The 25,914-nt window shown below is 58.3% G+C and overlaps 1 protein-coding gene across 2 annotated transcripts in view; it reads left to right on the top strand.

Moving 5' to 3' along the window:
- The window catches only part of KCNQ1 (potassium voltage-gated channel subfamily Q member 1), a 237,163-nt gene that overhangs the window by 82,474 nt on the left and 128,775 nt on the right, over window positions 1–25,914 (top strand). For both annotated transcript variants that reach the window (XM_053658159.1, XM_037156325.2), the window contains exon 11: window positions 22,017–22,137. In XM_053658159.1, coding sequence (XP_053514134.1) covers window positions 22,017–22,137 — 121 coding nt within the window. The remainder of the gene's footprint in view (window positions 1–22,016; window positions 22,138–25,914) is intronic.

Raw genomic sequence — 25,914 nt, 5'->3', positions numbered from 1 at the left:
CTCATGTGGGGTATGTCACGGTCCCTCCAAAGTCACAACCATACAGAGAGGTCAAGGATAGAGGTGTCCCCCGCAGCCCTAATGTCCAAATTCTCTCCACCCCTTGTAAAAGAACTTCGGTGTTGTCCAGGGCCCATGATGTGTGTGCCTGTGTGTTTACTGTTTTACCGAACACGTGTGAGCATGCTCTCATCCCCATTCTGTACCTCTGGAGATGTGGTGGTCCACGTATATCCTTTCGTATCTTCCTTTTCCCACCTAATGAGATCACCCAGAAACCCCTCAATGTCCATACTGGAGTCTTCTCGAGTTATGCTCGGGTCCTGGGCAGGGAGGTCCCCGGGCTGGGCCGGGGTTCTGGTTCTTCTCTAGTATTTGGAAGTTGCACATGATGCTGCACTGAATAACCTCAGGCATTTTTTGCATATTTTGGGGGGTGTATCCTGAAGGTAAATTCCAAGAAGTAGAATTGCTAGGTGGAAATGGAAATGCACGTTCAGTTCTGTTAAATATTGCCAAGCCCCCGCCCCCTGGGGCCGGGGCCTCTTTGCAGCCACAGCGGCGGGGGTCTGTTTGCGCCGACTCGGCCGAGGAATGTTATCGAGATCTTGAATTCTTGTTGATCTGATAGGGAGAAAAGGTATCTCAAGTTCACATTTGCTTGCATTTATCTTTTTTGAGGGAAATTGCAATCTTTTTCCGAAGTTTCAGGGCCCATGTAGGAATCACTTCCTGAGCTGTGTTTCTATACTTTGGTCTGTGTTTTGGCCACCATTTTGGGTCTTTACTCTGATTTTTAAGGTTTGGGGTCAAGCAGAGCAAAGATTTCCTTCCATTTTTGTCAAACGTGCTTTGATTTTGCTTAAGGTATTTTTTCTCTATGCAAAAGGTTTATTTTCACATATGTGTAGTTCAATATATTGATCTCTTACTGTAGACTTTTAGTCCCAGTTGGGAAGCCTTTTTTGCTGCCTGCTTTGCGGAGGAATTCAGTCCTAGTTCCTTCAAGTGTTTGCATAGTTACAGTCGGGACAGAGCTTCCATTTTCATTTCCCCAAGTGTTTCTCCTCAGTACGATTGAGGAATTCTTGGAGCTGCCTGTGCCTTTCTCCTCTGACCTCCTCACACAGGGAACTATGTGGGATTTTTGCACCAGTATTCATAAATAACATTGGTCTTTTTTCCTTTTTGTGTTCTGCGTTTATCAGGTTTACGTGTCGGTTTACCCCTGTTTACAAGCATCAGGACAGCATCATTTGGGGTCCCTGCTCCAAAACCACGCATGTAAAAACCAGCTTGCTGTGGTGTCTCAAAGGTCTGGGGAGGGTCCCCCAGGAAAGCTCAGGACCTGGCAGCATCCTGCATGGCTGTTTCTTGATGAGTTCTTCTGTTTATTTTGGGGGAATTGGTGTGTTTAGGCTCTTCGTTCCTCCTGAGAGCAATTTTTGATAAACTCCATCTTACCCATGCCTTACAGATTTTTTTGCACTGAAGATCACCAAGTTCCTATCAGAAATTTTAGAAGCTCCTTTGCCATGACAGTTACTTCCTAGTTATTTCTTTTGGAAATGGGTGCTTCCCCTCTGCTCCTTCAGCAAAGAGTGTTTTGTCTGTTCTATTTTCATTATTTTTTAAAAACCAGGATTTTTTACTTTTTTAAATTAGCCTATTTTACTGCTGCCTCATGAATTTCTGCTTTTATCTTTGTCACCTCCTTCCTTGTGTTTCCTTTTGACTCTCAGAGCTTTTTCTAGCTTTGTGAGTCGGTCACTGGAACGTCTCTGCTGCTCGCTGGAGTCAGGCCTGGAAGTGTGGGCCTGGGCCCCAGCAGCACACTCTCTGCGCTATGAGGCGCGCCCCCTAGCCCACCCATGGATTATGTTCTCCAGATCGTTGACATCCCTGTTGCTTTGTCCACTTGGTGTGTCCTATAAAGTGGAATGGCAGCCCCTCCTGTTGCCCCTACTTGCCCTGCAGAGCCAGCGATGTGTTTCATACACGTGGTGGCTGCAGTCTTCATCCCAACTGTTTGGAGTTGTGATGACTCCATTGTGAAATGGGGCCTTTAGCCTCCACAGCGTCCTTATTTGTCTCATCTAAAGCTTTTCATCCATCGTGCTGTTTCCAACACTGGAATCAGAACCTCTGCTTTCTCGCCTGGTCCCATTTCCCTTCACCCATCCCTGTATGTCTCAGCTGGCCATTTGGTCACTGAATTTTAGACATCTGCCTTTTTTTCTTTTTGTAACTGCAGTGTTGGATTTTATTTGATAAACTAAGATGGACATATTTTTCTTTGAAGAGGCATGTTTTTGTTCCTATTTATTAATAGCTGATGTGTTTGGTTTTAGTTCCTTGGTATGAGCACGTTATCACAGCTGTTACCTGCACGTCACACTGGCTGTGCTGCCCGATTCCGTGCCTCTGCTGTGTCCTCTGTGACATGGGTGCGTGACAGTGCTCCCCCATCCTCTTCGCTCCAGGTTCCCTGCACCCCGCTGATTTTGTTGTGGTTTCACCATCGTTGTTGCTTACTGTTCTACTACTTGGTTGTGGCACGTTTCACGCTGTGTATTCGTCTCTACCATGTATGGATGTCCGACTGGCTCTGTCCTGTGGAGACTGTGTACTTTCTCCTCCCTTCCCTTCCCCTCAGGTCTGCGTTCTTTCTGTTTGGTCAGGACAGAGGATGTTCATGTATTATATCATTCAGCCACGACCCTGTCCAGGTCCACGCCCAGTTCGACAGTCAGATGCACAGAAAGGTCCCCACAGTTTGGCCAGAGCCCCCCAGCCTCCTCCAGCTCAGGTGCTGCTCAGCCCCCAGCGAGCTCCTCAGCTGGGGCCCATGGGAGCCACACTCTGTATGCACGTCCGGCTCTCTCCCGGTCACCTTTGTACCTGAAGGCCGGCTTGACTGAGTGCACGATCCTTGGTTTCTATTTCTCTACGTTTCCAAGAAACATCCCAAGGTTATCTCTCCTTGTGTGTTGTTTTTGTTAGTTCTGTTGCCAGTAGATTCTGCTTCCTTTCTAATTGACGTCATCTTCTCGCTCGGGGGCCTAAGCGCCTCTTCACTTTTGAAGTCTCCTGGTTTGACTGGGAAATGCCTCAGAGCCGGTTGTTCCAGATCAGTGTCCTTGGTGCCCTGAGGGTCCTGTCACTGTAAACCGGCTTTTATCGTGTTTACGGGATTCTTTATCTATGGCTTTCCACATTTCTATCATGCCGTTCCCACCAGAGACGTGTGTTTCGTGCACGCCATCACCTCTGCCTCTCTGCCACGTTGGCCACGGTCTCCAGACCGTGCAGTCCTGTTCTCATCCCGCTTGTGAGGGCTCAGCTGTGTTCAGGCTTTTCCTCTCTCTCCGTCCTGGGCTTCGTCATCTGGGGTCGTCCTCTTCTGTATTTTACTTTTTGCCCATTTCTGTTCTACATCTTTTTACACTGATTCAAGGTGTGTTTCTGTGCCCAAAATGGTGAACAAAGGTAATTGGGATATTGTTTACCGTTGTCTCCAACTGTATGGTTTTGGTGTTTTGAGAATTTTTTCTTTTTAGCAGAAAAGCCGTGTTGCCACCTTCTGATGTGTCCCCAGGTGGTACTATTAGGCAGATGTTGTCTGGGTCCTTGGATTCCTGGGCGCTTGGAGACCAGAGGTCCCAGTTCAAGGACACTCCCTTCTAGGGAGTGCTGCTGGGGAGGTGGGGTGAGAGGATGGGCCCATCTCCTTTTCCACCCAGTTCTGCAGGGCAGGGGCTTTCCTCTCCCCCTCAGTCTTCTTTGGCCCCTTTCCTGCCACCCCATCCCCAGGTGCCTGGGTCTCCCCAGGAAGTCATGCCCTCGGGTTGTCACTCCTGTCCAGGTCGTCCTGGGGCCTCTGCGGAAGCAGGCACAGGGCACAGCCTGCTTCTGGCTGTGTTCTCTCCCTACTTTGATGTTTAGCGTTGGGCTCTTTCTGGAAGCGATCCTGCCGATGCTACACTTTAAGTCTTCTGCGCCCCCTTGTCTCAGGGAACTTCACATAACATAAAATGACTCATTTTAAAGCCACACACTCCAGGGGCATCTAGTGCGCCCCGTATCAGCTCACACAGCCATTTACTGTCAGGTGCCAAGTCACGAAGATGTACCCTTCTGTCATCTTGCAGAAATTGATGGCTCAGCTCTTAAACTTAGGTTCTGGGTCCATGTGGAGGTAACTTTTCTACAAGGTGTGAGCTGCGTATCTGATTCCCCCCATCACCTGGGCATGTCCCATGTCCCCACGGCCACTGTCAGAAAGGCTCTTCTTTCCCCATGGAGTGGTCTTGGAGCACCCATGGAAAATCAGTTGTTCATACACAGCAGGATGCTTCTCAGTTCTCTATTCCATTGGTCCATGTGCCTGTCCTTATGACAGGGTCACCTTGCTTTGACTGCTGTAGCTCTGTGTGCATTTGGACATTGGAAGGTGTGAGTCTTGCAGGGCTGTTCTTGTTCAATAGCTTCTGCCATTTGGAGCCCCCCTGAACTTTAATAAACATTTTAGAATTGATGTATTCCTGCCAAAATAAAAAAAAAGCCCACAACTAGGGCTGCCATGGTCTGTGGCACCCAGGTTAATGCCGCGACCTGTACAAAGTGAAGTCTCCTAGACATGAGCGCAGGTGCCATGCTGGTCCCCAGGCCTTTGCTTTCTCTCAGTGGTGTTTTCCAGGCCTTAGCTTCAGGGGGCCCTGCCCCTCCTGGGTTCACTGCATCCCTAGGTCCTTTATTCTCCTCCACGATGTTGTCAGGGGGACTTACCTTTCTCCTCCTCGCTCTGTTCCAGCCGCTGGATGAAAGCATGAACAATCTGTCTGCCCTAACCCTGGCCCCGTGACTCTTGTCAACCAGCTGCGGCAGCTCTCGTTGCTTTTGGTGTGGAATCCTTGGGATTTCCTATGTATCAGATCCTGTCGACTATGGATAAAAGTGGTTTAACTTGCTTTCCTATTTAGACACTTTTATCTGGTTGTCTCATGGCATGCCTGAAGCTTCCCTGCCGCAGGTGGAAACCAGGGCAGATGGGCCTCCTCATCTTCGTCCTGGATTGAGGGGGAAAACTTTTGTTATTCGAACAGTGGGTGTAGTGTTCAATTAGGGTGTTTCGCAGATGCTGTTTGCCCCATGCAGGCTCCCTTCTCTCCCCCAGTTTTAAGTGTTCTGATGCAGGCAGGCCATGGGATGTTTTCAAGTGCTTTTTGTGTCTGTTGAGATGATTCCATGAACTAGACACGGACCAGGACGATGTCCTCACGTCAGACGGCCCCGTCCACTCCTGAGAGCAATCCCATTTGCTCAGGAAGTCAAATCTTTTGCCCACCCAGCTGGGGTACACGCACAGATGTTTTCTTAAGGGCCCTGGCACCGAAAGGGGACACTGACTGATCTCTAGGGTCGCTTCCCGATGGCATACTTGTCTGGCATTCCTGTTAGAGTTAAGTGAACTCAACAAATGTGTGACAGTACTTCCTCCTCTTCTGTTTTTCTCATGGACGGGCATTACATCATCTTTGATGGTCAGCGTGGCCCACCCATGGATCTAATGCTCCAGGTGCTGGACACCTCCTCTGTCCCAGGTTCTCGGCAATTCATTTTCAAGTCAGCACTCGAGGTTTCCTTATAACAATGTTTTCACTCGTTAGCAGTCTGTTCAGAATTCCTATTTCTTCTTGAGTCAGTTTTTATAGTTCATGTGTTTCCTACAAACGCCCATTTCACTTGGGTTGAACAATTTATTGTAGCTCATGGTCGTCTCATTCTTTTTCTTCTTAATTTCTATAAGGTCAGTTGGTGTGTCCCTACTTTATGACTTTGTTTAGTTTCACCTTGCCCTGTTTTTTTCTCTGCCACCCTAGCTAAAGTTCATTAATCCCATCCATATTTAAAAAAATTAACGAGATTGGTGTATGTGATCCTGCTTTTCTGTTCCACTCATCTCGCCCCTTTCGTGCACATCATTTCCTTCCATTACGTGGCAGTGATCTGCTCTCTGTGTATAGTTCTCAGGCCGTCAGTCGGGTTATGGGACACCTCTCTTCTGCCTTTACTCAGGGACCTAGAACCCTCCACTTGCTGAGCCCTGCTTGCCCCACACCTCCGGAGTTTGAGGACATTGTGCATTCTTTTTCTGTTCTCACAAAGCATTTTCTGATTTGTTTTGTGATGTCTTCTCCAACTTGTTAGTTTTTACACAGCAGTGTTTCACTCCCACATATTTGTAACCTTGCAGTTTTCCTTCTGATTTCTAGTCCCGTCCCATTTGGCTTGGAGGAAAATACTTTGTGTGATTCAAATTTCTCATATGTTACTGAGACCGTGTTGCAGCCCAACATGTGATCTTCCTGGAGGAGATCTCACGTACCCTTGAGAATGAGTGTTCTGCTGTTGTTGGCTAGAGCGCCCTGCACGTCTGGCCCAGGTGGTTTTCTCAGGGTGTTCACATCTTCTTTTTCCTTACTAAGCTGGCCTGGTGGAGGGTGCATTACAGAACTCCTTCTCCCAATGCTGGCAATACTTGCTTGACATATTTGGGAGCTCTGTTGTTAATGTGTATGTTTGCTCCATCCTTTTTTTTTTTTAAGGTTTTATTTATTTTTAGAGAGGAGAAGGGAGGGAGATAGAGGGAGAGAAGCATCAATGTGTGGCTGCTTCTTGTGCACCCTCAACTGGGGACCTGGCCCGCAAACCAGGCACGTGCCCTGACCGGGAACTTAACTGGTGACCCTTTGGTTCACAGGCTGGCACTCAGTCCACTGAACCACCAGCCAGGGCTGTTCATCTTCTTCATGAATTGTCGGTTTGTGCAATATAGTGTCCTCCTGTGCCTCTTGCAACAATTTAGCCACCTTTGTTATGATGTCAGTGTGGCTCTTGGTCACCGTGCACATAGAACACCACTTGCCCTTCATCACGCCCACCTGTGTGGTGTGCCTGCGTCTACAGTGAGCAGCTTGTCGACACGTCAGCTCAGTGGTTAAATCCATTCTGCCAATGTCTGCATTTGGACTGGAGAACTTAATCCATTTATATTTAAAGTTAATTACTGGGAAGGCAGGACTCCTGCCCCTGCGCTGTTCATTTTCTGTGCGTCTCCTGCCTTTGTTTCCTTCCCCATTTCCTCTTCGCTGCCTTATTTTATGGCTCAATGATTTGGGCGGGGGGGCGGGGAAGTAAATAATAGCAACTCCCAATTCCTTGTGTGTGTTTTAGGTCTTTTCTTAGTTGTTAGGGTGAAGATGACATTTAATGCCCTAAACTTATGAAAAACCTCGCTTCTCTCAGCCGAGCGGAGCCTCAGTGGCCTCACATAGCCGGCCCCCATTGTTCCTGCCCCAGACCGTATTTGGATCCTTTGTATTGCCAATAACACAGATGTGTAATTACTGTTTTCTGCGTGTGTCTTTTAAGTTGTGTAGAAAACAAAGAGGAGTTACAAGTAAAAACACAGTAGTCCTGGCTTTGTGTTTACCTGCGTAGTTATCTTTTGCTGGAATTCTCTTTTGTGTTGGGCGGCCTTGGGCTGCGTCCTGCTGTCCTTGCTGAGGGACCTTCCTCAGCATTGAATCTAGGGCCAGCCCCCCAGCAGCAAGCTTGCTCGGCTATTGTTCCTCTGAGAAGGTCTCGATTTCTCTTTTGCAGTTGAAAGATAATTTTGCTCGACATAGAATTCTTTACATAGTTTCCTCTCCCTTAGCACTCTAAAAATTCCGCCCCACGCCCCTGTGGCCTCCGAGCTGTCTGATGAGAAATCTGATGTTAATCTTGTCGAGAATCGCTGCACGAGATGAGTCACTTCTCCACCCCACTTCACGGCTCTGTCCTTTAGCAATTGGATTACCGCCTGTCCCTTGGAGGTCACTGAACTTCCAGGGGGGACAGATCTGTGATTTTCATCTCACTGGGGAAATTGTCGCTATTATTTCACTCTCCCCACCCCTCTGCCTCGCCCCTGTTTCTCTGGTTCCCGCTGCATGCGCTGGTGTGCAGGGCGGTGGCCCACGGACCCCTCGGGGGCTGTTCATTTTTCCTTGATCTGTTTTTCCCCCTTCTGATCCTCAGACTGGATCTCAGTTGACCTAGAAGCTTCAAGTTCACTGACTTCTCCCTCTTCAAATCCCCTAATAAAACCCTGCAGTGCGTTAGTTTTTCACTCCAATTATGTTTCAGTTCCATGCTTGATGTTTAATTTAATTCCCTTTTATCATTTCTGTCTTTCTTGATACCATTTGCTCATCCACTGCCCTTCTGCTCTCCTTCGATTCTTTGTCTATGGTTTTCCTAAGTTCTTCGGACGTATTTTTAAAAGCTGACTTAAAGTCTTTGACCCCTAAGCTCGGGTCTGCACTCCCTCAGGGTCTGTCTCTGTTCATTTTTTCTGTGAATGGATCACACTTTCCTGTCCCTGCCACATGCTGTATCATTTTTTGTTGAAAAGGACATTTCGGGGAGTAAATGCAGCAACTCCAGGCCTCAGATTCTCCCCCCTTCTCAGTCCTCTTGTTGTGAGCTATGGTCGTCTGTTTTGTGACTTCTACTTTCCTGAACTGTCTTCTTTGTTTCGCGTGGCCTGGAAGACATGTCCCCCCCAGCCTGAACTCAGCTCTTCTGACAGTGAGATCCTTGATTCAGACAAAGGGGTGGGCGAGGACGGGAAAGTAAAGGCGCTGAGCTCTGCAGGGTCGGCCCTTCCCGACTTGGCCATTCCTCTCGCAAAGCTGCCCTCACCTCCTGCGTGAGGCTGGTGGCTTCCTGGGCTCCCCTCGGGTCTCTTCCCAGCGGACACCCTGCTCCAGGCCTGCTCTTGGCTTTCTCCAAGCTTCCGGGCACACAGGTGCTTCCAAACAGCTGACTGCCCAGAGAACCCCGCTCCCCAGCTTTCCCTGCCGCGTCTCGGGCAGTCTCCTGACGCCTCCACCAGCATAGCATCTTTGTCCCAGGGGGCTGTGGTCTGTTTGACCCCCTGACAATGTTTTCACAGAATGGGCAGTCCTCTGTGTTGGTCCTTTGGGGCAACAGAGACCAGACGCTGTTCTCGTAGATGGTGCGCTGCTCCCCCGACCCAGCCACGGGGGCCCTGGCCATGGAATGCAGCCACCGTCCTCAAGAGTGCCCCTGAGCGTGGCAGGCAGTGTCTCAAGGACAAGCAAAAATGACACATACCTTTACTCCTGGGTGGGCCAAAAGGTTCGTTCAGTTTGAGTAAAAGGACACGTTTTCACGTTCATCGGTAACTTTATTGTACAGCACACTCACCGTTTCCGCCCCGCGGCCTCCTGCCGTCTCCCAGGCAACTCCAGGACTCCGTCTTCCCACGGCTTTTTCTTTCTTGGTGCAAAGAACTGTTGCAGGTGCCCTCTGCGGTCTTCCAGGGGATGGAAATTTTTCTCCACTGACAGAATCTTGGAAAGACTGAAGTCGATGGCAGTCTGAAGGCGCAGTGACTGCCGAACACAGTGCAGGAGTCGGACCCTGACAGCCAACCTGCGAGTTCTGTCCTGGGCATCAAAGAAAGGTGTGGACTTGTGTTATCCTGACGGAGGATTCTGTTTTCTGTCCACTAACTATGGACACTTTTCACCGGGTGCTGTTTTGTTGGTCCAACGGGGAGCAGTCTGTGTTGACATTGACCGTCTAGTTTTCCGGAAGGAGCTCCTAGTACCGGACACACCGCCTCGCCTTCTCTGGGTGAGGAGCGGCCCCCGCTGTGGTCGGTGGTGGTTCATCTCGCTGCCCACGACCTCTTCTGCTCCACATCGTTGCAAAGTATCCAATTCTCATTGGCCGTCACAATCTGACTTAAAAACATGTTTTCCTTACATTTAGGTAGAGACTCACAAGCAGACATATGGTCACGGTTTTTTTCTATTTACGTGAACCCAGAAATCAAAGCAATGAACACAACCTCGCTGGTGCAAATGACTCCGAGGGCTGTATTCGGACACTGGAGTCTGGCGGCTCTGTCCCATGTGGTGTGACGTTGGTGGTTCTCAACTGTCTCAGTTTGATCGCTATCGACTTTGGCCTACCCAACCACGGAGCATCATCCAGTGAGAAACTTTGCAAATGACTTCTGACACATTCGACCAGTCACAGCACCTTCTCCATAAACTGCACACAAATCTCTTCTGAGTTCCAGGTGCATGTTTACCTTCCCTGAAATACTGACGCACAATGCTTTGAAAGATTCTAAACCTCTGTCAGTAGTAACATGGCCGCACAGACACTTGCTGGCTTCAGTGAGCTCTGCACATGCGTGGGGGCGGGGCAGATGAGCCCACGCAACACGACGACTCTGTCAAATGAAGCCCTCTCACAGAGGGCCGCGGGGATGTGGCCAACCGGACCCCCTCTGACTACTGTATGATTTCTTAACTAATGTCACCCCAACAAATTCAATTCAGAAGTCTACAGTCCTGCATCTACTCATCTCGTCTGGTCTTGTGGTTTGAGGCCTTTTTGGGGGGTCGATCAGATGGCCCAGAATCATTTATCACCCCCCCCATTCCCTGGGGGGGAGGCTAGTGCTGGGAGGCCTCTGGCTGCATTGCTGGAGGAACCGTGGGCAGACCCCCGGCACGGGGACCCGCCATGTGTGCCTGGAGCTGGCAGTTTGTGCCATGAGACTAGTGTTGCCCCCTGTCCATCGGTGAGTCTGTGGGGCTTCTTGGCTGTGCCCCGAGTCCTGACCACCATCCCTGTGATGTGTGAGACCCATGGGCCCAGGCCCAGGCCTCCACCAGCTCTCATTTCGCCCAGGTGTCTCCACGGACCATGTTTGATCCCCAGGTGTCTGATACCTGAGTGGACCCCCCCCTCGCCCCCAGTTCAGTAGTTGTTGAGTTGTCACAACTTTCCCCTGCACACGCAGCAGGGGGGCGGGTGACTGTCACCTGCTCTTGAGTGTTTGATCCTGCCAGTCACTACCCCTTTGAAGGCATCTGTTTCTTGGTCCCCGAAAACCTCCAGCTGCTCTGTCCAGTTCAGGCAGAGCTGGTTCCGACGGGCTTTTTCAGTGTCTCTGAAAGACCAGGGTCCTCTGAGGTATACCTACGCACTTCTGTTGCTTTTAATTTTACTTTATTTTTTCTTACCAAGCATCTCAAGCCTCATCTCTGGACTCCGCTTCCAGAGGCTTGGGGGGGGGGGGGGAACAAGTGGCTGTAGTGCTGTTGGTAATCCGGCTCCTGTCCCCTCTTGCAGGCAATGAGAAGGCCAATGCCCTGTGTGTCAGTGTTGGGGACAGTGTGAGTGGGGCAGGTGTCTGCAGGCACTTGTTGAGTTCATGCTTTTGAGGGAGAAGAGGGAGGGTAGGACCCCAAGGGCGGGGGAGCAGTGGGCTGACACTCTGAACTGGGCAGGAGACTGGCCACACTCAGCCACCTCCGCGGGGCCTCTCGGTAACTGGGCGGCAGGTTTCATCCCCTCTCTGGACTTTGCTTTTTTCTGGACTTCTCCATCCACCCCCCTGGTCAAGGCCACAGCCCCTCCCCTGTTTGCACTGTTGCCCATTCCTCGTCGCTCTGCTCACACCTCCCTCTATTCCTCCCACCGCCGCCCAGGCGAGCCTGGTAAACAGAGAGGGCACCGCACTGCTCCCCTCTGCAAAGAGGCCCTGGTGCTTCATCTCACTGTCTCAGGTCAGGTTCACAGGGCTCCTTCTGCAGATGACCACCATGGAGGTGCGTCAGGGAACAGCACCACCAGGCACGGGGGGGCGGGCCATGTGTCACTCTGTCCGCCCTAGTGCAGCCGCACGCCCTGCAGGCAGAGATGTGCTCAGGGAGGCGTCTGGCAGGTTTGCACCGAGCTGCGTTTGGCACGTATGGAACGTGCAGGTGGTGGGCACCCGAGGGGCCCAATGCTGCTGCCGGTGTCCCGGAGAGCAGGGACAGCCTGTGCTTCACCTGTGTCCCAGTACCAGTCACAGAGCGGGGCCTGCGAGGAACTTCTGCTGAGCGGCCCAGCCCACGCCGGTCCCAGTGTCTCAGCCGGCGAGCGTGCCCCTGGCCCCCATCCACCCTCGATCTGCGGAGCGGACCCCTTCCGAAGCCTGTGCTGTCCGCTGGTCTCCTCGAGTCCCCTGATTATCATTCAGGTCCTCACATCCCACCGGTTTCGCTCTGGGCCCATGAAGAGGCCGACAGGACTGTGAAGGGCTGCAGCAGACAGGCACCCGTGTGTCTTTACGTGAAGGGGTGCGAGGGGGTCAGAGCCGAGAGCCCCCCCGCCCCAGCCCAGCCCTGGCAGCGTTCCTGTGGCCAGCAGGGCTGGGCTGGGGGGAACAGACTGAATAGATTCACTCTGACATCAGTTATGAACATAATCTTGAAGCTAAGCCTCCCCCACCCCATCTCTGGGGTGTCTCTGGGTCCAGGCCCTGGCTTGGGGGGCCTCTCGGCTCCGGATCTGGCCCGGCTGAGAGGCGGCCTGGGAAGGGGCGCGGGTTTCTCAGGCCCGCGCCCTCGGGGCCTGGGGGGTGGGGCTGAGCAGATGTCTGGGTCTGGCAGCCAGGGCCTGAGCCGGATGCCGAGGAGGCGGCCTGAGCCCGTTTCCCCCTTACACGCTCCTCGCACATCTGCACCGCGTTCCAAGGCCCGTCCCGCACCGAGGGCTCCGACTGCTGTGTGAGGCGAGGCTGGCGTGCGTCCCCATGTTGCAACGGAGGTGAAGGGATCGCTCCTAATTAGATTAAGAACATTTTTTTCTTCCTCTGTAATTTCTCCTTGAAAATCAAGGCTGCTTTTTTTCTTTTCTGAGTCCAAAGCCCTCCAGAAACCCCTCCCCACCTCTCCAGAGGCTTCTTGGGAACGTCCTGTGAGCTCGGCTGAGGCGCTCGGCCCAGATTCCATTGTGCATCAACGTTTCCCGGGGCCGCCCCGGCTGCCGAGCCCGCCCCTGGAACCGGCTCTGGGAGCCCCGTGCGGGGACTTCCTGCAGCGCAGGCCCTGAGGGTCGTCCGCCTCGAGTGGGGGGCTCTGCAGCTCCCCTTCCATTTCCTATGAGTGCTCCTGCGACCCTGTCCTGGCCCCGGTGCCCGAGGCTCGGCCCCACCCCACCCTGGGGCCCACAGACATCCCCTGCCCCCTCAGACTGTGTGGGAGCCCCTGAGCCCCGCTCTGAAGGGCAGCACTGGGGTGAGGGTCGCAGTGCCCTTCTCTCTGGGACCGCAGGTGGCCCGGTGTCCTCCACGGGACTGGCCGGGACGCCTGTGGTGGCCCCCGGTTTTGCTGCATCAGCAGGGCCCGCGTGCTCACATCAGATCTGCACGCCCTCGACGGGACGTGAGACCCAGCATGTTCTCAAGTTCGCGCCAAGCCTCATCCAACACCGGGTGTGGAGGGGCCTCACGGGGGTTTGGGGTGGGGACGTGGGGGTCGGCTCACAGCGGGAAGCCAGCCATCCGCCTTGGAGGGCCCCTTCCCACGGGCTGGGCTGCTGCAGAGGGGGCCTCACCCCCGCCCCCCGGGTTTGCGCTCTGCCCTGTGTCCCCGAGCCTGGCCAGGACGTGCGAGCAGCTCTGCTCTGTGAGCTTGGCTCCCCGGCCCCAGCCCCTTGGACTCGGGCCACGCTCCCGGGCCTGTGACACGCATTCCTGAAGGCCGTCGGTGACAAACGATGGGGCCCAGCTCAAACCAGCACAGCACAAAGGGGACGGTTTCTGGCTCACACATGTGGGCCCAGCTGTTCCAGCCACAGCTGGGCCCCGGGGCTGGGATGACCTCGCTTGCTGGCGCTCTCCCCCCTGCCCCCCCAAACAGCCCCGTCCCCTCCTGCTTCCCCTCTCGTCTCCCTCTCCCGACCAGCCCCTGGGTGACTTGTGTCCTCGAGCAGTCACTGTCCACCGGGGCACAATGGCCGCCAGCTCAGCAAACCCAGTCTTTCTTCTGGAGTCTGGGACCAGGCTCTCTGTCGGGCCCATCCGGACTCTGGGACCTACTTCTGGGTCCTGCTGCCCCACGGTGGGAAAGAGCAGCCCCCTAAGAAAATTCGAGAAGCTTTTCCCAGAAGGCAGGCCTGGCTGCTGGACAGGCAAAAACAACAGGTGTCCACTCAAGCAAGGTATTTTCCCGGGCGGAACTGCATGCCGGCTGTGCACATACATTTTCACGCCACGCCTCAGCCCGGCTCCTGGCAGCTGCTGTGGGAATGGCCTTCACACTTTCTGCCCATGTCCCTTACCCCTCGCCTCTGAGCACAGACACAGGTGGCTCGGGGGCTCGGGCCAGGCCTGGGCAGCTGGCACAGGCCGGGGCCGGGGCTCAGCGATGTCACGCAGGGCCTGGCCACAGCTGTCCGGATGCCCTGGGGAAGGGGGACCCCTTCACGGTGCAGAATCTGCTGGGCTTTAACAAATCCGCCAGGATGGAGGGGATTTCGGAGGGGGGTGGGCGGGGGTGCGCTTTGACTTGGGAAAGACAGGGGCAGCTTCTGCTCGTTCCTGGGGAGTGACCAGGCCCAGGGAATGCGCCTGTGCCTGGCCCTGGAAGGACACAGGGGGTGGGGTCCCCACGCTGAGGAACCAGTGTGGCCCCAGAGGCCAGGCCCACGGAAGCCCCTGCCCGTCTAGGGAAGGACCGTCTCTGGGGCGCTGGGGGGGCTCCCTGGGCCCCTTGGCTTACACCTGGGGGTTTGGGCAGGATCTCAGTCGTGAGAAGGGGAGGACCAGGTGAAGGCGCAGGACAGGCCCGGAGATGGGGCTGGGGCTTCCCAAGCACAGAGGGCAGAGGGGGGGACTGGTCCCGGTCTCGTCTGCCTGCCCCCACCGGCCCTGCTGTCGGCCTTCCTAGACGTCCACTGGCTGCATCCACAGTGGGAGCCACGGCGGCCACCCCACCGGGCTCCTGGGACGCACAGTCACAAATGAGGCAGCAGGGGGACGTGGGCGTTCTTTTTCTGGGTGTCCCATGGTTGGGGACGAACTGGCCTCACTGTGAGGGAGGCCCGGGAGGGGCAGCTCGGCGATGTTTGTGGCTGAACAGGGCAGCCCCGGACCGGGCGGGTGGGGCGTGGGGGAGACTGAGGGGACTCGGGCCGGGCTCTGCGGGGCAAACGGGGGAGGCGAGGCCCAGGCCGGGGACACTTCCACGTACCACTGTTTCCTGACGCAGGAAAGAGTCGGCCGAGGCAGGAAACACAGACAGGCGAGGGGAGGAGATGAGACCGGTCTTCGCACGGAGAAACGTGGGACGTGTTCGCCCGCTTCCTTCTAGTCTTTTTTCCTGGGCCCCATCTGTCTGTCTGTCTGTCTGTCTGTTTAAGAACATGGAAATGCCCCTCTTGAGCAGGGCCGCTGGCCGGGAAGGAGGCGGCCAGGCCGTGCGGCCTCAGCTCTCGGGAGAGTGGGTGAGACTTGGCAGCCCGCGTCCCCAGCTGTGGGAGTCGCCGCGCCAGAGGCCGCGCTCGCCACCCCTGACCTCCCCTTTTCCTAGAAAACACGACTGTTTTGTTCTGCCCTAAAAACGGAGGCCTGGATCCTGGCTTTGACAGGGCAAAGGCAGCCAGGAAATTGAAGCCCTGAGACGTGGGACTGTCTCCTAAGAGGGGACTTCGCTGTCGTGGGCACGCAGGGCACTGCTTTCCCGAAGGTCGGGCTCTGGCTGGTTCCCGGGCCTTGGCTCCGGCCCCTCCCCGGTTCCCGGTGGTGGGACAAGCTGCCCCCAGGCGGCCGTGGGCCCACCCCGCTCTGGGCCTGGGCTGCCTCTTCCCATCTTTGTGAGACAACAACCTTCGACTCCCTCAAGGTGTGTGGGGGGGGGGGTGACGTCCTGAGCCTCCAGGGACACAGCAGTGGCCCCCAAGCCCTTGCTGGAAGGGGGTAACCTGCCAGTGTGTCTACCCAGGATCAGTACCATCCCCCCAGCCCTGTATTCCTGGCACCTCAGTGAAGGCCCCTGGCCGGGCGCTAACCACAGGTGGGGAACGGTGAAGGGCAATGTGGCCCTGGTCCCCGCCGCCAGCCACTGGGGGCGCAGGCAGACTCCGCATTAGAGCCGGGCAGGGCGGCGCCTCCCCCACTGGTCCGGGAGAGCCACCCGGTCACCCGGTGACACCCTTCTCTTCGCCCCCCGCCGCAGGGCCCCAGGGGCCGTTCCCAGGGTGGCACCAACAGTACGCATTCCTGGCTGGCAGGTGCGGGCCACACCCGCAGCCGGCTGACATGTACCAGGCGGGGCCTCTCTCGGGCGGGCAGCCCACCCTGGCCCGCAGGCTCGAGATGGCACTTGTCAACTCAGATGTTTGGGACACAGCCTCACTTCCCAGCAGCCCCTCCATCATTCCTTCCTTCTGTGTACAAGTGATGCAGACATAAAAATATGTATTTGTGTTCTTTTTCCTGTCTTTTTTTTCTTTCTTGAGAACATTTGAATCCTGGGCGAGGTTTGAGCTCCGCCGCCTGACAGCTGTGTAACACAGCCCAGGGTACTTGACTGCAGCCCCGACTGGGGTCCGTCTTCAGGCTCCCGGTCCCCTGCCCGCGCTGCTCTCCGAGGCGTCAGGGGCAGAGGGCCTTCCCTGGGCCTCTGCGGGCACCGAGTCACGTCTGTGCGGTTTCCCGCTGCCCTCGCCCCCGCGGCCTGGGCTCCCTGAGTCTCTCTACGGCTCTGGTGGCTGGTCCAGCGGACACCTCTCCATGTGTGCCGGCCACCAGGGCCCCTCGGGGACGTGCCTGCCTGTTGCCCACTTTTCACCATTGACGTTTCTCTCTCTGGCTGAGTTCTGTGTTTGGTGGGCACTGACTGCTTTTGGGCGGTTGTGTGTTTGCCCTTCGGGGCGCCGCTGACGCGTATGTCTGTCTCTGCGCAGCCCAGTCCGCCCGCCTTTTCCTTTACTGCTTCACAGGCTTCAACGAACCCTCTCCGACCCGAGGTCGTGGGGACCTCCCTCCAGGTTCAGTCCTGACGGCTCCGTCACTCTGCGCAGGCCTGGGAGGCCAGCCGCGAGGGGTGCGTGGTGTGAGGGTCAGGCCGTCCCCGCGTGGGAGGCCAGCTCTCTGCCCACCCTGCGCAGGCTCTGGGAGTGGGGCTGGTTCACACTCAGCCCTGCGCGAGCCCCCGCCACACGCCTGTCTCTTCGACAGCTCCACCCCGTCCCGAGTGCCGCTGCGTGAGTGTCCGGCTCAGTTGCTTTCGGGGCAGAATGGGGGCTTGTCCTTCTGCACTTCCAGGCCTGATTCAGGGCCGCCAGGCCGAGGCCCCCAGGGCAAACCCCAGGTTTTCACTGGGTTGGGAGGGCCCTTGTCACTGCGGGGTCTGCTGGTGAGGACAGAGCATGTTCCCCCGTCTGCATCTCCTTCATGGGCTCCGCGGGTCCCGCCACTTCAACTTGAGTTCTCACGGGGCCTCGGGCACGGAAGGTGCTCCCCGTCCCACAGGCAGAGACAGCGCCGCATGTCCCCATCTCCCATGCTGGCTCCCCCGACAGTCACTTCGCGCAGAACCACGGGCCAGGGGACACGTGTGGCAGCGCAGCTCGCTCCCCTTCATTCTGCGTCCCCCATGTCCTGGCAGCCTCGCTGCATGTGAGTCGCAGGCCGACTCGGCGTCCTCAGGTCTGGGGCAGCAGCTCCGCCCTGGTCTTCGTGGCCTGGACACTCTGGGTCCCTCGGTGGCTGCGTGGTCTCCTTGTGGGGAGGGGGACTGGCAGGAGGGTTTGGAGAAAGAATGCCACAGACCTGAGGTGCTTGTCTCATGTGTCCCACCAGGGCAGGTGACAGCAACAGGGCATCTCTCTGGCGGCGGCAGCAGCCTTGACTCGCTCGGTCAGGACGGCGTCGCCAGGCCTGTGCGCACAGTGCAGTCCTCAGACCAAGTCTGGCGCCCCATCCATGCTCCAGGGCCGGGCCAGGCTCTGCCCGGGAGGGAGTGTCAGAAAACTGGGGGGACCAGACGTCAAAGCCACAGCCACAGCGCACGCGCATTCGAGGGGACGCACCTGGGCGTTTCTCCATCAAGTTCCGCCTGCGGATGCCAGCATCCCTCTGGGGCCTTTGCGGCTGCCATGGCCGTGGGGCGGTCGGAGGGCAGTTCCCTGTCTCCTGAGTCCCTCACACTTTTTACTCCGAGCCCTGGGTGCAGAAGGTGTCTCTCTCCTCCAGCTGCGTCTTCCCTGGCATCAGCGTGGACTCGGTGGTTCTTTAGCTGTAATACTATTCATTTTGCTCAAATCAGGTCCTGAGTTTACGGGCCACTTGCAGTAACTCCTGAGTCTTCGGGCCACGCCCTCACCCCTTCCGTCCCGAGCATTTTCTTCCTTCTACCGCTAGACAGCCCTTCAGGCCCATCTCGCAGGGTCCCTGCCCAGGGCCCAGGAATCCCCCCTTTGGCCCGAGCTCCCCGGTCCTCCCGCTGGAGGCCGAGTGGTGGTCAGAAGCCCAAATCCGGGCCCCGGGTGTGGCTCCGGGGCTGTAGCCGTCTCTGGGGCCCCCTCAGCAGACAGGGCTGGTGCATGTATGTGACCCAGGTGCGCACATGTCCACATTGAGCTACACGTGAGTTCATGCTGATGTTTCCGACCCCGGTCTGGCCTGCACCCTCACCCCCGCCATTTGTCCGTGGTTTTCTCCGGCAGCGAGGAACCATGCGGCATCGTCTGCTGCTGGTTCAGCATCCGACCCCAGAGCTCACGCAGGCCCCTGTGGGACACACACTCAGCGGCAGGCCCTGCGGTCCCCGCTGCGCCGCCGTCCACTGCAGCCGTTCCGCGTCCGGGGCAGAGGGGGCTTCCCAGAGCTTCGTGGGCCGGCTCTGCCTCCCCTTTCCTGCCACTGCTGGGTCAGAAACACACAACACAGAATCCACCTGCCACCGCTCGCTCCCCAGCCCGGTATCTGCCAGCAGGCTGGGGGGCTTCTTTTAAGGGTACATGCAGTCAAATCCACTCTTGGAAAGGTATGGTTCTCGCGTTTTGACAAATGTAATGAGCCCACCACCACGGCACCGTGCAGAGGAAGCCCACAGCCCTGAAAATCCCCTCGGGTGACCCTTCCGAGGCCAGCAAGCCCTCCCTGGACACCAGCAGCCGAGATCTGTTCCGCACCCTCTAGTTTCTCCTTTTCCCGAATGCCACACAAACGGAGTCCCAGCACGTAGGCTTCTGCATCCGGCTTCTCTCACCACGGAAGGAGTCGCGTGCGAGACCCCTCCCTGTGGCTGCAGGTCCTTCGTCCCTTACTTCTGCCTGCCGAGTGGGGGCCATGGGACGCAGGTGCCGCTGGTCACCCCCTGAAGCACTCTGCGGCCGTCCCCAGGCTCTGGCAGTTGCGAGCGAAGCTGCTACACACACGTGCATGTGCGAGGCTCCTGTGAGCGCAGATCCCGACCCACTGGGGCAAACATGTGCGAGAGGGACCGCCGACGTGTGTGATGTGCGCACGCGCTGACCTTGGAAAGGCCCCGCTGCAGGCCCCCACCGCGGGCCGGGGGTTCCGGCCGGCCCAGGTCCTCGTGCTCGGTGCTGTTATCGGGCCTTGGTGCTGTCTTTTCCTTCCAGGAGGCGAGAGGTCAGGCTCCGGGTTTCCCCCGAGATACCCAGAACGGCCGTCCCCAGACCTCAGCCGTGCCGCTGGAGCGTCGTGGCGGCTCGCTGTGGGTTCAGCCTACATTCTCCTGACAGCTGCCGGCGCTGCTGAACACAGGCGTCTCACGCGTGTTTCTCTGTGACCCGCTCCGTAACGCAGGGCGTCCGCTCGCTTGTCCAACTGTGAGAGTCCGTGTGTGTGTCCTGGACACTAGTTTCTGGCCAGGTGCGTGACGTGTGAGCACTGTCTCCAAGTCCGAGGTTTATTTCAGATAAATTCCAACTCGTCACTGTTTCCCCCACTCACAGATCCAGCTTCTTGTGTCACAGTTCAAAGCCGAATGCCAAGTACAAGGTGCAGAGGTGTCCTCCTAGGCTTCCTGGCAGAAATGCCAAGGGGCGCGTTTCACCGTGGTTTTCAGTAACACGTACGCAACACCTTTTACATTTCCACGTTCTGATCACTGCTCTTCCGAGTGTTAGGTATAAGCGTTAAGAGTAAGATTTACACACATACACATTTAAATTACCAGTACATTTAGGAGATAGTTGCCTTGCTTTGGGGTGGGAAAACCTAGTTCAAGAAGCAAAAGGCACACCATTTTAAAACCACAGAACGCTTTCTAGGACTACAAACCACCATAATTAGGGTCGAGCCACCAAAGAGATACTGAGGAAGGTGTCGGTGCCTCAGACTATGGAAGCCTCGTATTTTCTAACACACGTGTATTGAGTTGGCCAGAAAGCTCGCTGGTTTTTTCCCACTCGAGGCTTCAGTGAGCGCTCAGCTGTCTGAAACCTCACTCAAGACGATTCTGCTGGACTGTATCGTGGCGGCTGCCACGGCGCTGTGCGCCTTTAGAAATCGGAATGGGAGGATTTTTGTGCAGCCATTTAATGCTGAAGTAGGAAGATGACATGCACCATCTCTGGCGTGTTAATGCTTTATTGTTTCAGGAAAGGTAAGAACGCCACTGAACCACAAAGATCTGTGCCGTGAGGGATCGCACAGCCGGAAGAGGTTGCGCCGTTTCGAACCGGAGGTCTCTCGCTGGACGACGCTCCCCGGTCGGATGGGCGGCGATCCAACCGAGGCGTTAACTGGGAGCGGCCGACGTACTCAAGTACCCAAATCAAAGTTATTGGAGAAATGAAAAACGTGTCGTGTTTTATGGGAAAAAAACTACGCAAACTCTTTGGCCAACCCAAAATAAACAATCCCTACAATGTGAGCACAGTCGCACAAGGGATAAGAACAGGTGATTCCGCACGAAATCCAAACGGCCTCCGAGCCACAGAAGGCACTTGGCACGGCAGGGCACACGGCACCCGTCTTCCACGGCGCCGGGAGTGGACGTGCAGCCACCAGCACCAGCCCACACAGCGGGCGGGGTTCGAACCGTTACAACTTCTAGAGAAACAGCCCAGGGACAGACACGAGAGCAACGGAGGAAGCACCCTGCCCCTGCCCCAGCCCGGCCGGCTGCCCTACCTCAGGCGGCGTCCCTAACCCTGGGCAGCCCACTGCTGTCTCACAGCGGCGGCTTCACGCTGACGAAGCCCGCACATCCATCAAACGTGGGCGCTGCAGTCCCGGTGGCAGAGCTCACCCAGGGACCGTGACCAAGCACGACTCCGGGGTCCCCACAGAAAAGCACGGTGGACGAGCGCTGCAGGGCAGGAACGGAACTGCCCCGTGTATGGAGGCGGCCAGCCGCGCCTGGCGTCGGCTGCCCGGACGGGCCGCGCACAGGCCTGGGACAGGCGGCGCCCAGTGCTCGCATCCTCGGAGGAGGAAGACCCTCGCACGTGTCGCCTTTTTATCAGGAGGACTTCATTCTTTTTCAATAAAAACACTGAAAAACCCAGTGAGACTAGACAGAACATCGAGGGGCCCTGGGCCCGTGGGTGGGGTTGCCGGGAGCCGGCCTGGGGATCTGAACGGGTGGTCGCGATGCCTTCCTCAAAGTGTGGGTGGTCGACACGGCGCCTTGGCCCGAGAGCAGCCAGGAGCTCTGGGGCAGGCCCTCGCTCCTGGGCATGCCAGTCCCGTGGACAGGAGCCCCACCACCCCGGGTGTGCAGTGACACACCACCAGCCCATGGCCAGCGTGAGAACAGAGCGTGGTGGGCGTGGTGGGCGTGGGGGCAGCATCTCCCACCGGACTGCACTTGTCTGGGCTTTGTTCTTGGCCCAAACAGGTCAAGAGGCCCCTCCCACAGTCTGAGGGGCATCGCTGACCCTTACCTGCCCCTTGGCTACAGGAAGCCTCTGGCACGTGGGGGTCACCCTGACACAGTCCCCGCTCTGCACTCTGTGTGTCTCTTGTCCACTTGCGGGAAGGCCCCGGGGGAAGCTCTGTCCCGCACTGGGGGGGCGCGTTGGGACGGGCACTGCAGCCCAGCGCTGGGGCCCTTGACCCCTCTGGCCACCGCCGTCCGCAGAGGCTAACCTGCCCCCGCCCCCTCCCGCAGTGAGGAGAAGCCCCGCGCTGCTGGACGTGAGCCCCACGCGCTTCGTGAGGACCAACAGCTTCATGGAGGACCTGGACCTCGAGGGGGAGACGCTGCTGACCCCGATCACCCATGTGTCACAGTGAGTGCCGCTGCCTGCCGGGGGCAGCCTGGGGGTGGCGGGGCGCGGGCTCCACGTCACTGCTGCAGGGCTAGGCTGGGGCTCAGGCCTGCGCACCCAGTGCCACCGCTGGCCGCTTGTTCCCAGCACCCTGGGGCCACTGGCTACCAGGGGCCAGCCCCAGTGTCCAGGCGGCACCAGGCGGGAGGAGGGCAGGGGCGTCTCCCGCCCGCTGGAGAACATGACCCCCCCACCGACTCATGGAAACCACACTGACCACGTCCCCCTCTTTTCGTGCGTTGAGCGTCTGAGAAGGTCGTTTGCTCCCCTCTCATTCCCTCTGCTCCCCAAAAAGAGACGGCTGTGTGTTTGAGCGCTGCCCTGTGCAGCCTGGCCAAGCCCCGGGCAGACGCCGAGTGTGCCCGCCAGTTGCCGGCTGTCCTTGGGGTTCCTTCAGGTGGAGGAAATGGCCGATTTTCCACATCTCCCAGTCGGCCTGTCCCAAGGCACAGCTGGCCTAGGGCACAGGCCTATCCTCCCCATCACGGCCTGCTCTGGCCCCGTCCACCCGCGGCTCCCTGGCGAAGCCTATGCGTCCTCAGCCCTTGCAGTCTCCTGCCGGCACCACCACCTGCCCTGTGGCCTGAGGATGCCCCGACTTGGGGGCGCCGGGCAGGGCAAGGCCCGAGGCCTATGGCCGTGCTATCTTGGCCACTGGGGCCAGCGCACACCAGTCGGGTGGCCGGAAGGGCTTCTCATTGTGATGGGGGGGGCAGGGGATGCTGACCCACAGGACCCACCAGCCACGTCCCAGGCCCCTGTGCCCACAGGGAGGCCACGTGCTCACAGGCCGGGGCGCTGGGAGGCAGGGCAACGGGGCCCCGCGGCCCCGGGACTGAAACGAATTTCTGGGCCCGGCCTGGGAACAGGGCTCTGCCCCCCAGGCTCATGCCCAGCGTGGTAACTGAGCGGCGGGTGGGACGACTGGGTGGGAGCGGAGGCGGGGCCACCGAGCGAGCCTGGCCGGCTGGGCAGGTGCGGGCCGGCGCCCGGAGACAGAGCACCGAGTCTGGGGCATGAGAATCTCACAGTGGTAAGTCCGCGCTTCACGGCCAGAGGTGTGTGCACCACGGCAGAGCCTGCCCGGACACCCCAGGGGGTCTACCTGTCAGAGCGACTGTCCTCTGCTCTCGGCAGTGCACGCGGGGGTCGCTGCCTGGGAAGACAGGGCTGTCGCCGCCACCCCCACCCCACTCCGGTCCGTTCAGCCCAGCAGTCGGGCCTCACAGGGAAGCTGGGGGTACGGTGGTGGCAGACTAGGGGCGGAGGTCGCCCACAGGCACCCCCTCTAAGGCGAGAGTGGTCCGCCGGCGCCACCGGCACTGCCACCTGCTCAGGGAGCGGGGGCGTCTCAGCCAGCACCGCCGCACGGTCCGGCCTGGCATTCTCCTGCCCCTTCTCGCAGACGGAGACTGTCCAGCAACCAGCCGCAGTTGCTCTGCCCGCTGTGGGCCTCCGCAGCCCGAGTCCTGCGGTGCGGCCCACAGGTTGGGGGGACCCTCTCCTGCCCTGGCTGGACCGAGATTCCCACCCGCCCCGAGAAGGCTTCTGTAGCGCAGGCCGGTTCCGAAGCAGGGGGGGACGGCGCCCAGGTGCGGCACTCCGGGTCGGGGGCTGCAGTGGGGGCGGGGACGAGGTGTGCATGGAGTGGCCACCACGAGACACTGCACAAGTCCAGTCAAGGCCAAGTCAAGGCCCACAGGGCAGGGGTCTGCGTGCCGTGTCCCTGGTAGTCGGAGCTCCCGCCCTTGAGCATGGAAGGTGTTGGGGCCTCAGAACCTCTGCACCCCCAGGGCTGCTGGCCAGGTGGAGATGGCGGTGGCAGACGTGGCGTTTACTCGGGCCTGGCCTTCGAGCCCCCACTGGTACCGCGTCCCTTCCCCTCCCACCCAGCCAGCCTGGGGTCACGCCCCCTCCGAGACCCGGCTCCAGCTGCCCAGGCACAATCAGGCCCCACAGACAACCCAGCCCCGTGCCCCCAGCCCTGGGAAGGGGCGTGTGCCCCTCCCCCTGCCGCGTTGGAGGGACAGGGGTGCACAGGGGGCAGAGCGGCAGGGAGGGGGTTACTGAGAAACAGATCTGCTTTTCTCCGGCACGTTACTGATGTTAAATGTATCACCACGTTGGGCTGGTTCCAGAATTCAAATTAAAAGCATAAAGAAAGACACATTTTGTTTCCATCTCAAGCTCTCCCCACCCGAAGGGCCCCAGGGAGGTGAGGTCACCACAGCCATGATTACGGGATGGTCCCTGGGGCTGGAAGAAGCTCCCCTTTCCAGGGCCTGCTGGCCTTCAGTGCAGCAAGGGGTGGGGGCCCCTGAGCTCAGCAACCAAGCCCGGCGCAGACTAGGGGTGGCCGGCGAGTGGCAGCTGGGGTCCAGTGGAACGAGGGGACAGGGTGGCTTGAATCGCCCACGCACCATCGGCGAGCTCTGCCCACACCTTCCCAGCAGACCCTCCCCTACGCGAGGCCTTGCGGGGCCCCGGCGCAAGTACCAGGCAGGGATGCCCCCCCCCCCCCCCGCCTACTGCACGAGAGGGGAGCCCTGCGCCTGGGCAAGAGCTGGGGCCAGTGCCCAAGCTTCCCCCCCCCTCAAAGGTCACACACAGGACAGTGTGAGGGGACAGCCACCCAGTGTGTGTCCCCACACCTCACCTGGGACACCCTGTCTGAAACCCCCTTGTCACCCCCTCGCCTGAGTGGCTCAGGCAGCATGTCCCCCTCCGGCTCTCTAGGCCCCGAGCGCCCAGAGCTATCAGTACGGGTCTGGGGACCCTCGGCTTGTCCCACCCCAGCACCCAAAGCCCCAGCCAGGACCAGCTCAGAAGTCCTGCTCCCGACCCCACCCAGACGCAGCCCCGGGCAGGGCCAGCCAGGGCAATTGGGAAGGGGGGCCTCCGTGCGGTGGAGCCGCAGGCAGGGCCGGGGGCCGTGTGGGCGTGGCCCGGGCACCCTGCTCCCAGCAGTCTGGGGAGTTGGGGGCCCCGGTGTGCAGCCCCTCCCCCAGCCGCCCATCACCCCATCGAGTCCACGCAGATGCCCAAGGTGGGCAGAGTGAGAGGCCCGGCCCACCCTGGGCCCAGTGGCACATAGTTTCCCTGAGGGGTCCCTCCAGGAGCCTCGGCCCCTGGGCCCCCCCCCCGACCCCCAGGCCGGTGTTCCCTAGCCACCCTGTCCTGCTGTGTGGGGGAGAGAACGAGGCAGCCCCATCACGGCAGCCTGCAGATCCCTCAGCAAAACCGGCCCCGCGTGTGTTAACTGCAGCTTCCACGTCTCCAACTCTCTCCCAGACCCTGCAGAGCCTCGCGCCAGAACGTTCCAGTTTCCCCTTCCCAGCGAGGCTGCTGTGGCCTGGCCTCCGTCCACATCCCTGCTAATGTCTCCTGAATTCTGCATTTGTCAGCGAGGCTGGGGCCGGCCCACCCTGGAAACGGGGGCAAACGTCGTCGGCGCGGCCCCGCGCTCCACTCCGTGGCCCCGGGGCCTCGCCCTCTGGATGGGACTGGCCTGCCTGGGGCAGCTCAGTGACACGGGGGTCCCACAGACACACAGACATTGCCCCTCCACACGCTGCCCGCTTTGTTCCCCACCGCAGAGTGGGACGGGAGAGGACGGAGAGGCCGTTCTGGGGAGAGGGCCTGCCAGGAACAGACGGAACCCGTTTGTCCCCCCAGACCCGCGTCCCGTGTTCCTCGACCACCTGTCTGCCAAGGTGCCGAGGCGGCCCGTGGGAGGCT

Source organism: Artibeus jamaicensis, unplaced genomic scaffold, assembly GCF_021234435.1.
Source record: "Artibeus jamaicensis isolate MK-2021 breed Jamaican fruit bat unplaced genomic scaffold, CSHL_Jam_final scaffold_537, whole genome shotgun sequence".
Taxonomy (NCBI): Eukaryota; Metazoa; Chordata; class Mammalia; order Chiroptera; family Phyllostomidae; genus Artibeus; species Artibeus jamaicensis.
The sequence above is the reverse complement of the archived record's forward strand: the minus strand, read 5'-3'. Positions and strand labels throughout refer to the sequence as shown.